At 34.7% G+C, this 17171-nt stretch overlaps 1 protein-coding gene across 1 annotated transcript in view; it reads left to right on the plus strand.

Moving 5' to 3' along the window:
* The window catches only part of LOC111583864 (polypeptide N-acetylgalactosaminyltransferase 10-like), a 138603-nt gene that overhangs the window by 36561 nt on the left and 84871 nt on the right, over positions 1–17171 (plus strand). Inside the window, exons 2-3 of the mRNA XM_055017041.1 lie at positions 12135–12237; positions 13939–14077. Of these exons, the coding sequence (XP_054873016.1) occupies positions 12135–12237; positions 13939–14077 (242 nt within the window). The remainder of the gene's footprint in view (positions 1–12134; positions 12238–13938; positions 14078–17171) is intronic.

A 17171-nucleotide genomic window follows, 5' to 3' on the forward strand; every position in this document is an offset into this window, starting at 1 on the left:
GGAGCTACGAGGTCTTTTACTGACATGACTGCTGCTGGTTTCAACATTGTAAACCTGAAACTGAAATTTCTGTTGCTCATTTTTAGTATATTAGTTTAGTATAATTAGTTTTGCTGCTCTTCTGCACTGAACAGAATTGTCATTTTCACATGTTGTTTCACATCTGTGATGCTGCTTTGAAGTAGAATTGAGATCGTGTTGCTATGAATTATCATGAGAACTTTGAATGACCACATATTTTAGTTTGTTTACGAAGGTATTTTGTCAAAAAAGAAAACATAAACCAATGCGGCACCAAGTAGAACTGTGATAAGTTTGTTACCTGTAAGCTTTGGTTGAATAAAAACAACATTAAGGAGCAGCTTGGATGCAGAAATGCAGATATATTTCTCTCTACTAGTGCTGGGCATAAACTTTGGATTGATTTTGACAACTTTAATATGTCTAAATAGTGCAGCTGGTTGTGGTTCAGGGTTCTTTATCTGCAGATATTTGATATTTAACAACGTCTGCAAACAACCATCTAAAAACATGATTATTTTTATGTTTTCATGTGATTCCTGACTGGATTCCGGGTTTATTCATATCTTTGGGAAGCAGAAGTCACAGTGAATCTGAAACTATGAGAATCACGTTGGTGCATTTGGATCTGACTCTTAGAAAAATGAGTTTCTCGTTCCGTCCTTTTTCCTCTTAGTCTTCATTAAAGCGACGACAAACTTGAGAGAATTGATGATGATTTGAGCTCAGATGGGTTTGTTTCCTGAGTAAATGATCGAGGTGTGAGCATCATAATAGACTCCAGTATGTCATAATCCAGTCAATAATGGATCTGTCTGGGATGTAAATAATGGAATGCAGCTACACGCTCCACTTTATCTACGACTTTGTGTGTTTCTGACAACTTGTAGTCTTTTCTTCAGCACTTTGGGCTTTTTCAGGGCGACTTATCTGCTGGATAAACCTGGAAATAATAATTTGTATGAGTTTATTAGCACCATGCTTTGGCTTTTAAAGGACTATGGATAGTATTTAGATGGATTCGTGTCATTTTTAGGTGGATTTAGTTCTCTTCTGCAAACACACATTTGCTAAGCGACACTCTCAGTCTGTCTTTAATGTGCAAACACTGACTGACATGTGACCTTTTGTCATCAGATAATAGAGCACTTAAAGGCTGCGTTAAATTTAATGAGGGATCAGACTGCCAGGTGACGAGACCCTCGGCTTCCTTTACGGCTTGCCTTCGTTTAGATGAGCTTTTCTCTGGAGACATTGTGTCTTTAGGACGTCTGTCACTTGATGCTGGAGTTTAGTTTAACTCTCGAGTTGCTCCACCCAGTATTTTAGCAATTGGAACATTGGAACCCATTTTAATGCGTCAATATCTCCAGAAATACCACTCCAACAGCCATTAAATGTGGTGAGAACACAGACAGAATAGTTTCCAGCAGATAAAAATGATTGATTGGATCCAGTAGAGGAAACTTTTTTTAATTTTTGGCCATAGAAAATGGAAGAAAGCGCACAATTCTAAACTGAGGATGGTTTTGTGTCCCCAGAATTTGACATTTTGAATTGAAACTTTCTAAAATGAGTAAAAAATTGTCCCAAGTGACTTGAAACATGTTCAGAATTACTCAGAATCTCACCATGATGATATAAAGCAATGTCCAAAATACTCCAAATGACAATAATGAATAATGAAAGTCATTATATTTGCCTTTGGAAATGGAAAAACATGCTAATTTTCTTAATGAGGATGGTATGGTGTCCCCTGCAAGTTTCTGTAAGTGTTTATTTATGGATGGATCCACATTTCCTACCAAAAATACAGACTTTGGTCGACATTTCACCAACTTTTGAGGCTCAAACATCAGTAGAAATTGATGTGTGGCAAGACAAGATTCCAGTTTATTGCCACTTTGATTGAAACCTGTCAAAAATAAGTTTAAAAAAATTGTCCCACGTGGCTCAAAACTTGTCTAAAATTACTCAGAATGACAATAAAGAGTTTAAGAAAAACTTAAAGGCTCTAACATCAGTAGGATCTGTGTGGAAAGTTTGACAAGACAAGGTTCGAGTTTGTTGCTGTTCCGACTTAAAACCTGCCCAAAATTGCTCAAAAATGTCCCCAACTATGAGAAACTTGTCCAAAATTACTCAAAATCTATTGAAAATAGTCAGTGTCATATTTAGACTAACTGTTGATGTGGATTCATCGGTAGAACCATAAAAACTGGTGTCCATCAGGGTCTAGATGTTGTCATTAGATGTGCTGCTTCCATGGATGCTGGTGTCGCTTCTTCAGCGTCTGATTTGTGCTGTGACTTGAATATTAACGGAGCGTGAAAGTGGGACGAGTGTGGAGCCTCTTTCTGATGACGGTGATTAGTGGAGTTGAGGAAGGCGATCGACGCTCCGCCGTCCTGCAGCTCAGAAACAGACGAGTGCGTTTGCTGCCGACTCGTTTTCATCTGGGCTGCTTGTTTGGCAGTGAGTTTGCATTCTTATGAGCTGGCGGAGACGAAGCTGAAGTCATCTCGCAAATAGTTTCTGCATTATGTTCACTGCACTCGCATTAAATAAATCTGAAGGCACCCGCTGGAGTTTTATTGTAAACAAATTGCTTTTATTACGTCCGACATGCAGCATCTCAGCAGAACAAACTGTGTGTAGCTGTAATAAATAAGCCGACATCCTTCTGAATGAAACACGACCAACTGCTGGTTTTTATTGATTTCTCATAATCTAAAAAATCTGGTGCAGAACCAATGACACATTTCATCATTTATCAGAAGGATTTTCAACTCTCTGAGGGTCTTTGAATGTGTCATGTGTGAAAACGAGCCAAATCTAAGCTCAAAATCTGGAAATTTTGTTAAAATCACTTTATTCTACAATGCATATTTTAAAATTCACCAAAAATAAACAATGTCAGTTGAACTGCAGGCAGTGTTTAAACAGAGCAGACTGGAGACAAGCATGGAAATAAAGTGAGATATCTGATATATTGAGAGCAAAATAAGACATACTTGATCAATAAAATACATGCAAAATGGTTTACAAACAGTGAACAGAGGAGCAAGGTGTTGGAGATACGTTCATCATGGTGAAACATCTTTTCTAGACTCTTCTAACTGACTTGAAACATGTCCAAGTTGACAAAAACACATCCGGATGACTTGAATTTAGTCCAAAATTACAAAAATTTCTACATTATGACAAAAACTTGCCCAAAATGACTTGAAGCTCGTCTAAAATAACAAGAAACAACTGTCTAAAATGACACAAAATGTGTTCAAAATGTGTTCAGAATGACTCAAAATATGTCCAAAACTATAAAAACTTGTCTATAATGACAAAAAACTTCTCCAAAATGATTTCAAATTGTTCCAAAATGGCAAAAAGATGTTCAAAAAAATGCATCATGGCTCAGAAACAGTGAGCGGAGGAGTTCAAGTTGTTGGAGATCCATTCAGCATGGTGAAACATCTTTCTACTGATGATGAGCAGAGAACCAAAACGGGACTAAAACTGCTCCAAAAATAACTTGAAATAAGTTTAAAATGGCAATTTTTGAGTCATTACAAACAATTTGACTGATTTGGGGCAAAGTTTTTTTTGTTGCTATTTTTCTTGCTAAAATGTAACTAATCAAATATCTAATGACTGTTGAAGTTCAGAATCAATATTGAAAGTTGTGAAATTTAGTTAATTAATAAAATCAGCTAATAAGGTTATAGTTGTGTAACTAACTGCATCTGATCAACAGTCCTGCCTTGTTTCCACCACATTTAGCAGATATTTCCTTTTTCTAAGTGTTTCTGCAGCTACTGATGAAGCAACAAAACTGATTCCTGAAGTTTGTCAGGCGTCAAACTCTTTAAAACTCTGGAAAGTGCGACAATCACAAGTAGAAATGTGGAAAACCTTTGAGTTCTGTCTCCTTCTTCATGAGTTTTCTGTTTCTGTAGAGGAGCAGGACTTTAGACTGCTGTGAAAAATGAGCCACAAAATGTCGCACAGCAGTTTAGAACTCTGGAATCACAAGTGGAACTGTAGAAATACGACGTCTTCACTACGAGGCGGTTTACCAGGGATGTGTGTGGCTGCAGCTGCCTTCTTTCAGAGCTCTGGGGTCATTCTGGATTTATCAGCTGCTATAAATCTATAAATCTGCTGATATTGAACTGATGACTGCGGCTGTGTCGAGCTTCTTCGCTGGAACTTCATGGACTTTGGTGTCTGATTTATGTCAGAGCTTTTGGTTATTGTCTGTCAGGAGCATTCTGCAGTTTTTAGGAAAAAGATGCACCTTTTATTAACAGTTTTTTAGAGTTTGTCATGTTGTTTTGCCACCTAACGCCATCAACCAGCAGCTAACAAATGACTTGGGTGCAGCATTTTCAGCCTCACTGAGCTGCATCTGAATGTCTGCAGGTGAATTTAGGTGGTTTTTAACCATCCTGTCGTCCTGCAGATCAAATCGACCCGTTTTAAAGTTTGAAAATGTGGAAAAAAATCTATTTTCCCAGTGAAATTTCTGATGTCCACATTTTCAACATTTTTGGGAAATCTTTGAACATTTTTTGATGGAAAAAAACAAATGTTAAAAATGTTTCTTAAGAACATTCGTAAAAAAAAATCAACCAAAATCCAGTGAATTTTGCTGGATTTTGATGGATTTTTATGTGAATGTTCTTAAAGAAAATATTGCAAGTTTTGCATATATATATGGAATCACTTTAGATATTTTTAGGATTTTTTTGGGAAGATTTTTACTAATTTTTTGAAAATATTTACAAGAATTTTCTTGCCCTATTTGAGGGATTTTTTTTTCAAATAAAACTTTTGAGGGAAACTTTTAAGGAATTATTGGAATTTTCTTCCTGGAGGTTTTGCAAATTTTCTGAAATTTGGGGAATTTTTTTGCAGAACTTTTGGATGTTTTTCAGACAAAGAAACAGGAGGGTTAAGGGAACGTACATTGTGAATTTCCAGTAGAACGGTTGTTCCGTTATCCTGCAGTCATGCTGCTTTCCTTCATTCTGCTCTAAACTGTTGGAGACCAGAGTGTGTTCTCAAAGATCTCAGCACTTTTGCAACTTCACCACTAAAATGTGGTTTGGAGTTTTCTAACCAGGCGTCTCTGCACGTCTTCCAACAAGCTGAATCATGCTGGTCTCCTCCCATCTCCTCGCCATCAGAGCTGCGGTGGAGATTATCTGTTTGTGAGAAACTCTCAGCACTTTTCTAACTTCTGTCTGAATCTCCAAAACCACAACAAAGGTTCTCTGTGCAGCTGAATCAGGTGTTTCCCAGCTGGAGGAACTTCAGGACGACTAAAGGGGAGTGAAGCTCACCGGTTAATTCAGCCTCAAACAGTTTCCACACCACAGTGTCGTTGAAATGTTCGTCTGGTTGCACAATTAAAGTCTGCAAATGTTTTCTCAGGCGCTGGTGTTGAAACGTTAATTTGTTTGCACAGAAATAACGTCTGTGAATTAATGGGTGAGCTCCACTCATGTCTGTTGTCTGGTGGTTTGGAGTTCAGTTCCACTCCTGTCAGACAGAATTCAGGGAACGTGTTGTTCCACCGAGTTCATTTATGTGCTGTTTGGGACCAAATGACAAGACGAGAGTTAGTTTTTTTGACTTTTTTTTTTTCACTTGAAACCTGTTCAAAATGAGTTAAAATTCAAGTCCAAAATTGCTCAAAATATGACCATAATGACCTAAAAATTCCAAAGTAACACAAATGAATGATTATAAGCCCTTGAAAATGAAAAACGACATGCTTATTTTTCAAACCTGGCATGTGTTTGGCCCACAGAAAGTTCCTCTAAGTGTATATAAATGGATGGATTCATATTTCTACTAAAATACAGTCTTTGGTCGATATTTCACCAACTTTTGAGACTCAAACATCAGTAGAATCTGATGTGTGGAACATTTAACAAGATTCCAGTTTGTAGCTATTTTGACCTTAACCGTGTCTAAAATTACTCAAAATTGTCCAAAATGACTTGAAACTCATCCTAAATTAATGCATAATTCACTGTAATGACATAGAAAATGTCAAAAATACAATAATGAATAACCATTAGCCCTTGAAAATGGAAAACAAAACGTACGAACAGGGCTGGTATTGGGTCTCCATAAAGTTCCTGTAAGTATCTATATATGAATGGATCCATATTTCTACTAAAATCCAGTCTTTGGTCGACATTTCACCAACTTTTGAGGCTCTAAACATCATTTGAATGTGATGTGTGGAAGGTCTGATAAGACAAGATTCCAGTTTTTTGTTATTTTGACTTGGAACCTGCTTAATATGAGTACAAATGTTTCCAAATGACTAGAAACTCATCTAAAATGACTTCAAATTTGATCATAATAAAATTAAAATGGTCCAAAATGACAATGATGAAGAGTTAAAGCCTTTAAAATGCAATATTTCCAAATGAGGTTGGTACTGTGGCCCTAGAAGTTGGATGGATGGATCCATATTTCTACTAAAATCCAGTGTTTGGTCGACATTTCACCAACTGTTGAGGCTCTAACATCAGTAGAATCTGATGTGTGAACAGTTTGACTAGACAAGGTACTAGTTTGTTGATTTTTTGACTAAATATTGATGTGGACTCATTGGTAGAACCATAAAAACTGATGTTCACTGGTGTCTAGATGTTGGTTTTGTATGTGTAAATTTACAAGCTGCTTCCATGTTGTCTTCATGTTGAACTTTAACAACATATAAGACTTATTTTCTCTCACTTAAATGTGTTGATTTGCAGTAAATTTGTTTCTCATCAGGAGTTGAGTCGCTGCTGACGTCAAACTTTCTTGCTGCTCTCTAAAAGTTGTAAAGTGTCGAGTCGTCTGCTGGTGCTTTTATGTGCAGCAGTTCTAGGCGATGCTGGGTGTTTAGCACAAAGTTACTAGTGTTCCAGGTAAACCACTTTATTCCTCGGTGTGCTGCGGTGGTAGAACTCTCTCATGGATCCAGAACCGCTTGACTGATCGCTGCTATTCACAGCAGGACTTGTCGTGACTAATCCCCCACACAGCAGAAAACCCCCATCAGGCTTCACACTCCTCTTACTTGTCTTATCCCGCTTTCATTACACTCGTGTGATCGCTTCCTCCATCTGTTCCTCAAGATTATTCTTCTTCATACTCGTCCTTTTGCTGTCTGTCTCGATTACGTTCGTGCGCCTCAGCGTCCGCCCACGTCCTGCCTTCACAAAACTAAACATGTGTGCGCATTAGCCGCAAAAGTTTCCCTCTCTCCTTGTCTTGTTTTTCAAGGTCTCGTTGAGCAGCGTGAAAAGCCCCAGAGGAATATCGCCGAGACGTGCGCTGAAATTTTAATCAGGAGGAAATGGGGCGACACAATGCGGCTTCTTTTTAGTATAAATTTGCACAGATGGACTGTTGATGCTTTTCAGGTCCTTATTCGATGCACTGGAGGTGAAGAAGAAATGGTTTTTAAATTTGGCACCACTTCTGTCCAGGCGGAGGCCACTCATTCATCACCCAAACAGGCTGAAGGTTTTCAGTGTCCGGTTGACCTACATATGTGGATGCTGCATGCAGAGATGATGCAGGGGTGCACAGGGGGAAAAAATAATGTGAAAAGTCAAGGTTTAGAGCTCTGAGTATGTAAATATGTCTTTTAAAGTAAAGGTGAAATGGCTGGACATCTACACTACCGTTCAAAGGTTTGGGGTCACTTAGAAATGTCCTGATTTTTGAAAGAAAGACAGATTTTTTTCAATGAAGATCACATTAAATGAATAATAAATCCAGTGTAGACATTGTTAATGTGGTAAATGACTATTCTAACTGGAAACAGCTGATTTTTAATGGAATATCTCCATAGAGGTACAGAGGAACATTTCTTGGGTCTCGGGTCTTGGACATTTTTTAGGAGTAGTTTAGGTTTGGTTTTGTCCCGATTTTGTACTGGTTTGTGACTTTTTTAGGACTGGTTCCAGACTGTATTCTGACTGGTTCTGATTATTTTTTTGGACTGGTTTAGGTTTGATTTTGGTCCTGGTTTTAGACCTTTTTAGGACTGGTTTCAGGCTGTCTTGGGCAGGTAGCAAACCTACCATCCAGCATGGTGGTGGCAGTATCATGCTCTGTGGAACTGGAACTTTATTCAGATTTAATAGAAGAGAAAAATACTTTATTTATGTACGAGAGGAAATTTGGAGTACAGTTCCCACCTCCATAAATACAGATAACTAAGCAAGAATGTGCAGTAAATAAAATAAACAATAAGAATAAAATAAAATGCAATGTTCCCGATGTTAAAAAAAAAAATGTATCAGTGTTTAAGTGTTTTATGTGTAGTAGACAAGAGTAAACAGAAAAAATATGTGCAATTTCATATTACAAAACCGGATTTGATGGATTTTTCACTCTTAATTACCAGATTAAAAGGACTAATTAAAATGTCTTCACTGTCTGGGTCCAAAAAACAGAAAAAACAAACAACAATCCCACTAAAGATTGTCGTATTTAAACCAAGAGTCCTCCAACCAAACGTGTGTGCTTCCATACTGTACATGAGTTTGTTATTCAGGGTCATATCCCTCCAAGCCAGCGCTCTGCTTAATAATTCATGCTGTTCCATGCAGTCGGCGGTGCCATTTGTTTTTAAAGTGTTTCGCTAATTGCCTCCTCCCATCGAGCTAATTATTTCTCCATTGTGCTGTGATCCTGTAATTCACGATGCAGAGTCACTGGAAGTCGCCGGCTGTGCAGAATGACTAAGTGGAAGGAGGAGAAGCCGTGTGGTCGGAAACCCTCTGCAGAGTTGTGTGTCGCCGCATTGATATTCTCCTCACAGGGTTGTCAAGCATGAAATAGAAGAGTACACTTTTCTGTGGATAAACTCTCGGCAGAGCGCCGTTAGATAGTGAGAGCTGATGCTCTGGAGAAATCTCTTAGCGACACGGAAGGAAAATAAATAAAAAAAACCCTCATTGTGTGTGCTGCACTGTTGTGTAACATCCAAACACACTCTAAAGGTGCACACTGTTGCCTCGGTGTCTTTTCCGTCCCTTTCTCGGTTTTTCGTATGAAACGAACCTGAGCTGGTTTCAGATTCAGCTGCAGCCTTTTTTCCAATTAATCAAGCAAATATTCCGCAAATTCTGGCTCTTTAATCAATCAGAAGTTTATTTATCACAACCAAATCTCCTCCTGACAGGATGAATAGATGTTTTAATTAATAGATGTTAATCTTGTTTCATTATCGCCAGATAATCCCATAAAAAGGCAGCAGGGGGAGGTTTAGTTGATCTGTATCCTCCTGTAACAGTAATCAGCAACTATTTTCAGAATGAATGAATCAGTTTGAGTGATTGTTCAAGAAAAAAATTCAAAATCCTTGGATTGCAGTTTCTTAAATGTGAATATTTTCGGTTTATTTGCATCTTTCTCACAGTAAACTGAATATATTTGTGTTTTTGACCAAACCAGATGTTTGGCGTCATCTTTGGGAAGCACTGGTGGACGTTTTTCACCAAACTTCTCAAATTTTATCCAACAAATAGGTAAAATTATTAATCAGGGATGGAAATAATCAGAGGTTGCAGCTCTACTTTATTTCTAAGACACATTCGAGCTGAATAATTTGAGTAAACTGAATTTCTTGGTGTTGTGGACAAAACAAAACACCTTTGACGTCAGACGGGAAACACTGGTCGATGGTTTTTACCATTTTTTACGTAATTAATATGAATAATTTCATGCCAAACATGAATTTTCTCAGCTCAAGATTTGACTAAAACATAGATGATCCATTGAACAGTGGTAATTTGTGATAATTGTTTGCACTATATTGCCCATAAATTAGGTTTTCATTGATAACCAACTCTTAATTCTCAAATGGCTGAACATCTTTAAAGAGTTTCTACCAAATCCTGACATCCAAAGGATCCTGCTGATGGGATTAATAGATGTTTTTAGTGACTGAGATGTTAAAATGGTGAGCTGTATCTGTGTAAATACTGTTCCTTACCGGGTATTTTTGAGTTAGAATCAATATTCACTCGTTTAGTTGGTTGATTGTCAATTGTTAAGTTAATTTCATCAGTTTGAGTCATTTCTCAAGAAAAAGAAGGTTGATATTTCCTGATTGCTCTCTTAAATGTGAATATTTTCTGGTTTATTTGCATCTTTCTCACAGTAAACTGAATTTATTTGTGTTCTTGATGAAACCAGACATTTGACGTCATGTTTGGGAACCAGTGGTCGATGGTTTTCACCATTTTCTGACATTTAATGGACCAAAAAAGTAAACTGATTAATCAAGAATGGGAAATATTCAGTAGTTGCAGCTCTACTGTATTTATAAGATGCATTCAAGGTGAATAATTCTTTGCCAAATATGACTTTTCTCAGTTAAAGACTTGACAGAACTCTTATATTAGATATTGATCATTTCTGTTGTGATGTTTCAAGAAAAAGCTAATTTTCTGATTGCATCTTTTAAATCAGGAGGAAAGAAATCTTATTTTTTATTGCAGCTTCTTAAATGTGAATATTTTCTGATTTCTTTCCTCCTTTCTGACTAAATATCTCATACAAGGCGTCATCTTGGCAAACACTAATCAACGCTTTTTCTATTTTCAGACATTTTATTCCCGAAATAACAAACCGTTGAATCAAGAAAAAAACAAACCAATTAATCAGCAATGGAAATAATGAAGAGCTGTTATTACTGAAGTTAAATTTCTGCTAGTTTCTTGTGTTTTTGCGAACATTACATTTTTCTTATTAATAACTCATAAATCTCAGATGTCTGAACGTCTTTAAAAGCATCAGCAGCTCCAGTTTCTTCCAGATCCTGACGTCCAAACGACTCCTGCTGATGGGATTAATAGATTTTCTCTTAATGATTTGCAAGTTTGCTGCTGAAAATCAATCGTAATTACCAAATATCTAACAGGGACGGTGCTAAAACTCTTCCTCCTGTTGCCTTTTGGAGTTTAACAGGTTGTTAAGTTGGAATATTTTCTTTTGTTTCCCCACATTGGTGATGAATTTAGGCCTCATTATTGACCAGTTTTTAAACCTTAAATGCCCGAATATCTTTTAAAGTTGCCGGTAGTTGCCGTCAGAACACATCTGGAACCTCAAAATGTGAAACTATATTTAAGAAATCAGTCTGAAAACAACAGTCTGTTTGAACTAGAGCAAGAGTGTCAAACTCATCTTTATTCAGGACCACATTCAGCCCAATTAGACCTTAAGTCTGCTGGACCAATAAAATCAGAGCATAATAACCTATAAATAACAGTAATTTTATGCCTCAGCTTATCATTTACACATTGCAACTTGCATATCACAGTTTATCTGCAAAGGAACAAAACATTTAGTCACAGGTATCTGGAACTAAATGACAGAGTATTTTACAAAAGCCAGACAAAAAAAAGACAACAAAAAACAACAAAAGGACAAAATATTACAAAAATGAGACAAGCGATACAAAACAAAAAACGAGAGAAAAATTAGACAAAAAAGTTGTAAAGCAATGAAAAAATGGACAAACGAGAAAATCGAGAAACAAAATGGCAAAAAAATGGACAAACAACATAAATGAGGCAAAGAAGAAACACAAACGACAAAAACGAGGAACAAAATATTACAAAAATGAGACACAAAACGACAAAAGAGCAATCTAGTATTTTACTTTCTGATCAAAACAACTTGTCGTGGTCCAGAGATGATTTTAAATTTATAGTTTTACCAATTTACAATCTGCAGTTAATGTCTTCTCTGGAATTTTTACACTTTGAGGGCCGGATTGGACCCTCTGGAGGACCGGTTTTGGCCTGCGGGACGCATGTTGGACACCTCTGAACTAGAGGATTGTGACATACACACATGGACAAAATAGTTGGTCCCCCTTGGTTAATGAAAGAAAAACCCACAATGGTCACAGAAATAATTTGAATCTGACAAAAGTAATAATAAATAAATATTCTGTGACCATTGTGGGTTTTTCTTTCATTAACCAAGGGTACCAACTATTTTGTCCACATGTGTGTATACGTTCTCTGATTGCAGGTTCTTTACAGCAGAATGTTTTTGTGTTTTCTCGTGTTCTCCAGGGGTTGAACCGGATCGGAAAAGACGCTCCGGTTGGACGAGACGGCGTCCGGAGGAAAGACTGGCACGATTATGAGGCGATCAAAAGAGACGCTTCTCGATCCGGTAGGTCCAGACCTCCTCCTAAATGTTCTTACATACTTTAAAATATACCAAATAAAACCTAGATGTCTAGATGTAGTGAGTGTTTTTCTCTCCAGATGTGCAGCTGTGGAGCATTAAGATGCACTTTTGTTGTTGTAATTCCGGTTTCTTCCTTCTTCAATCATCACTGACTGACTTTCATTTTGCGTTCAGCAAAAGGCCAAAAGTTCTTTCTACTCATGTTACCTTCAGGAGGAAAACAGGCTGATTTGTGTTTAATGAAACATGTGTGAGGTGATGATTCCAGTTGTTTCTGTTTGTTCTCCTTTAATGATTCTTTAAAAATCAAGCTGTTCAATCAGGAGGACGAGCTTTGATTTTTACTGGACGTTATGTTGTTTTTGATCTCTGCTTGTTTTTCCTGTTTAGGTTTTAGTCCAATCAAAGTGCAGAAAATGAAGGTTTGCTTGTTAAATTGCTGCATTGTGAGCCCAGATAGTTTTAAACGAGGATCAAAAGGTGTAGTAAGTTTGATTCTAACCATAAAATGTTCACAGGAATCCGTCTGAACTCCTTCTGCTCCTCGTTTTCTTTTTTGTCAGTAATAAAATTGGCTTCAACACGACTCTACATAATCTGGTCTGTCCTGTTTAGTCTGCTATAGGGAGATAACTGAAGCCTGTGAGTCAAACACTTATTATGGGATGTCTATATATATATGTCAACATACTCAAACTACAGGAATGAAAACTGCAGAACCGAATCTCTGCAGCTTCACGAATGCAATAAAATATAATGACGTGAAATTAAAAAAAATACTGAAAATGAAATAAAATTAACAATTTAAATTAATTAATTAACTAAAAATGAAAAAAGATAATAATATAAAAACATATAAAGTCAGATTTAACATAAATTGTAATAATACAAAATAAGAAAACTTTTAAAGTAAAAGAGAATATTTAGTAAATGAATTATGTAAAATAATATGAAATACATAAATAAAATGAAATAAAATAATTAAAACTACAATGAATAACAAAATATTATAAAATTTTAAAACTGATAAAATTAATAATTTAAAATAACAAATAAAAATGTACTGAATTAATACAGTTAATTAAACAAATATTCACAGTAAATGAGATTTAAAATTTAAATTAAATGTGAAACTAATTAGTTTAAATAAATTAACATGATTTAGAATAAAAAGATAAAATACAACAAACTATTTAATATAAAATCAAAAAATGATTTAAAAGAAAATAATTAAGAAAACAAACAACATGGACTGGTATTTTTTGATTCTATTTTTATTGCGTTCATTTTCTACCTGACAGCAACCAGCTGACAGACTTTTACAGTTATATTTATGGCAAAGAAGGTGCCTTCTGAATATTTGTATTTGTTAAAATGAAAAAAACATAGAAATAAAAAAACACCAAACATATCTGCTCTTTGGCTTATTTTTCTGCTGTACCCAGAACAGTCAGTTTTCTGTCCCATTAAGGATCCAGATGATGTTTTAGTTCAATGTGGGAATAAAAAGCAACTCTTTCTGCTCTGAGAGAAACTTCCAGCTTTCAGGAAACCACATCCAGACTGTCTAACACCTGATTTTTCTGTTTAAGTCAAGAGAAAACTTAGATTTTCTCTGTAGCAGCGACACACAGCCACTGAAGCGATATGTGAAGTTTCTCTGCCTGTTTCTTCTTGTGCCAGGTAATGGTGAACAGGGGAAACCGTTTCCTCTGACCGACGCCGACCGGGTCGATCAGGCCTACAGAGAAAACGGATTCAACATCTACGTCAGCGACCGGATCTCTCTGAACCGATCCGTCCCCGATATCCGCCATCCAAAGTGAGTTTATTTCTGTTTAAAATGGACCAGGGAGGTGGTTGTTCTTCTTTAAGGTTCCTCGAGCTGCTAGTTGGTTCACTTTTGGAGAAATCTTAATGCATTAATTGATTTTTACCGTTATACTATGAATGCATCACAACTGACAGAATCATGCAGTTTTAATTTCATAAATGAAGTAAAATTAATTCAATTGGAATTAAATAAAATTAAATATTTAAAATAAAATAATTAAAAATGAAAGTAAAAATCTGAACAAAAAAAGAAGAAATATTAGATCAGAAACAGAAAAATATGATCAAATGAAAAATTATATTTTAAAAATGTATATAATTAAACTAAAAGATCAATTCAGAATAAAATGGAATATAAATTTTATATAAAATAAAAACAAAACCAAATAAAAAATGTCAATAAAATTATATAAATAAATATTAAAAGCAAAATAAAACATTTAATATAAAATATGACTGAACAAATAATTAACATATATAAATATGAAACCAAAGTAACTTAAATAAAAAAATATATTACAATAATTATGAAAAATAAATTATTTAATAATATAAATATTTAGTAAAAATGTATAAGCAGATAATTTAAAATGGAAAAAAACATAATGTGTAATAAATAAAAATAAAATAAAATAAAAATTTAGTGTAGAATGTAATTGATCAAATAATTTAAATGAAATAAATTGATGAATAATGTAAATATAAATTAAGATTAAATAAACGAAATAATTTTAAACAAAATGAAATATTTAATTTAAAATAAAATAGAAAATAAAACATTTAATATAAAATACATCTAAAAAATGTAAAATAAATTAAATATAAAACAAACTAACTTAAATGATTGAAATAATAAAAATGTAATTAAATGATTTAATAATATGGATATTATATAAAAAATGTATAAGCAAGTATTTTAAAACTAAATATAATACATAATGTATCATAAAATGTAAATAAAACAAAATATAACATTTAATGTAGAATCTAATTAAACGAATAACTTAAATAAAATAAATTGATGAATAATGTAAATATAAATTGCAATTTAAAATGCAAGTAGTTTAAAATAATATGACATTTTTTTAAAATAAATAATATATTTAATTTGAAATAAAATAGAAAATAAAATATTTAACATGAAATATAGCTAAACAAATAATTTAAAATAAATGAAATATAAAACAAAAATACCTTAAATTAAATAGTTGAAATAATAAAAAATAAAATAAATGATTTAATAACATAAATATTAAATTAAAAATATATAAACAAATAATTTAAACCTGAATAAAATACATAATGTATAATAAAATAGAAATCAAACAAAACATTACATGTCGAATGTAATTAAATAATTACAATAAAATTAATTGAGGAATAATGTAAATATAAATTACAATTAAATAAACAAATAGTTTAAAATAATATGAAATATTTAAAATAAAATAGAAAAAAAATAGAATTTAACAAACAATTAGAAATAAAAAAATTTTCAAAAAAAAACAGACAGAATGAACAAAACACAGTAGGGTCCAATCAAAATTGATTTTAAAATACTTTAAAAATAAAACAAAAAGATGATTAATGATGCGACGCCACAGATTGATGATAATGTATAAAATACTAATAAAACACATTTATCTGCAAAAACAAAAGCCTTGACAACTTGATTTGCCTCATTTACGACCACGACTCTATTATGAATCAATAAGATAATTTATTTTCCAGTTTTTGATTTTCGTCCCATTTCCATTGAACACATCCGTCATTTTTATTGAATGTAAAACAGAAACCAGATGCTTCTTTTAGAATTTCCACCAAACAGCTCGGCCACCGCGGACACAGCTGCCCAAAAAGGAAAACCATCAGTGTTGTGTGTGAAAAGGTTGAGGAGTGGAGGTGAGCAGGTTTTCATTCCAGCCAAACACTGCAGCAGCTTATTTCACAGATTGGCACTCCATCAAGCGGAGAGGAAAAATGAATCACCTGCTGCAGCCTTTCGTCCCACTGGAAACCTGCAAACTCTCCGGCCTCGTCGGCAGATGGTCGTTGTTCCCAAAAAATAAGGACGAGTGTCGAAGGTAGAGGTGCAGCGTGGGAAATGTGACTCAGAAAACAGAGATCCAATCAGCTGGTAGATTCCTGCAGGATTTAAAGAACGATTTTAAACATGTGGGCAGTAAAATTAAATAGAAATGTCATCAGTTTACATGCATGAATCCCCACAAGTTTAAAATTTTTCAACACAAATACGATCAGTCTTGCTAGCTAGCTTAAACCATTATCTTTGATCAAGAGCATTTCAGAGCTTCAATTCTTCATTTTTCATTCAGATTTTGTCATAATTTCCCTCTAAACTCTCTCCAATAGCTCCTCCTCAGTACAAATCTGCTCAAAGCTGAAGTTTATGATGCAAATTTGGTTAAATTCTGTCCATTTCACTGATTTTAAACCATTCTGTGTTTGCCACAGCTAAGAAAGATTTCTTTTAAGACTTATTAGTTAAACATTCACACTGTGTTCCTGTGTGATGTCTTCCTGTTGCCGACTTCGTTTTTTTTTTTTTCTGTTGCTCTTGGATTTCATCAGGTCAAAATGTGAGACTTAAATGTTTTTGCTTTCAAGTCAAGATCACGTCAAACCCTCCGCCAGGTTCCTCTTCAGAAAAAACACCAAACATATCAAGTTACTTTCTAATCTTTATTCTGTAGAGTAAAAGGGGTCTTTCAGTATGAGAACATTATTTCTTTATTTCAGGTTCAGATTTTTGATGCTTCTTTCTGTCTCAGATGGCTCCTGTTCAGGTGGAAATCTACTCTGGTTCGAACCATTTGTTTGATCAAATGTTCAGTTCTTCAGTATGATTTCTATTCTAAAAACTTTTAATGCTAAATTGCACGATGACTTCACACCCAAACTTGTCCAGCATCTTTCATCATTCTTGGAAGGACTGAGCTGCCTCATCTGGCTCCCATAGACTTTGGTTTTCTATCAGATCTTTGCAGAACATGTTGTTTTCCAAAGTCACCAACCGATCTGTCACCAGGTTTGATGCTAAACAATAAATCTTAACTGTCTTC

The sequence above is a fragment of the Amphiprion ocellaris genome, chromosome 14 (assembly GCF_022539595.1).
Source record: "Amphiprion ocellaris isolate individual 3 ecotype Okinawa chromosome 14, ASM2253959v1, whole genome shotgun sequence".
Taxonomy (NCBI): Eukaryota; Metazoa; Chordata; class Actinopteri; family Pomacentridae; genus Amphiprion; species Amphiprion ocellaris.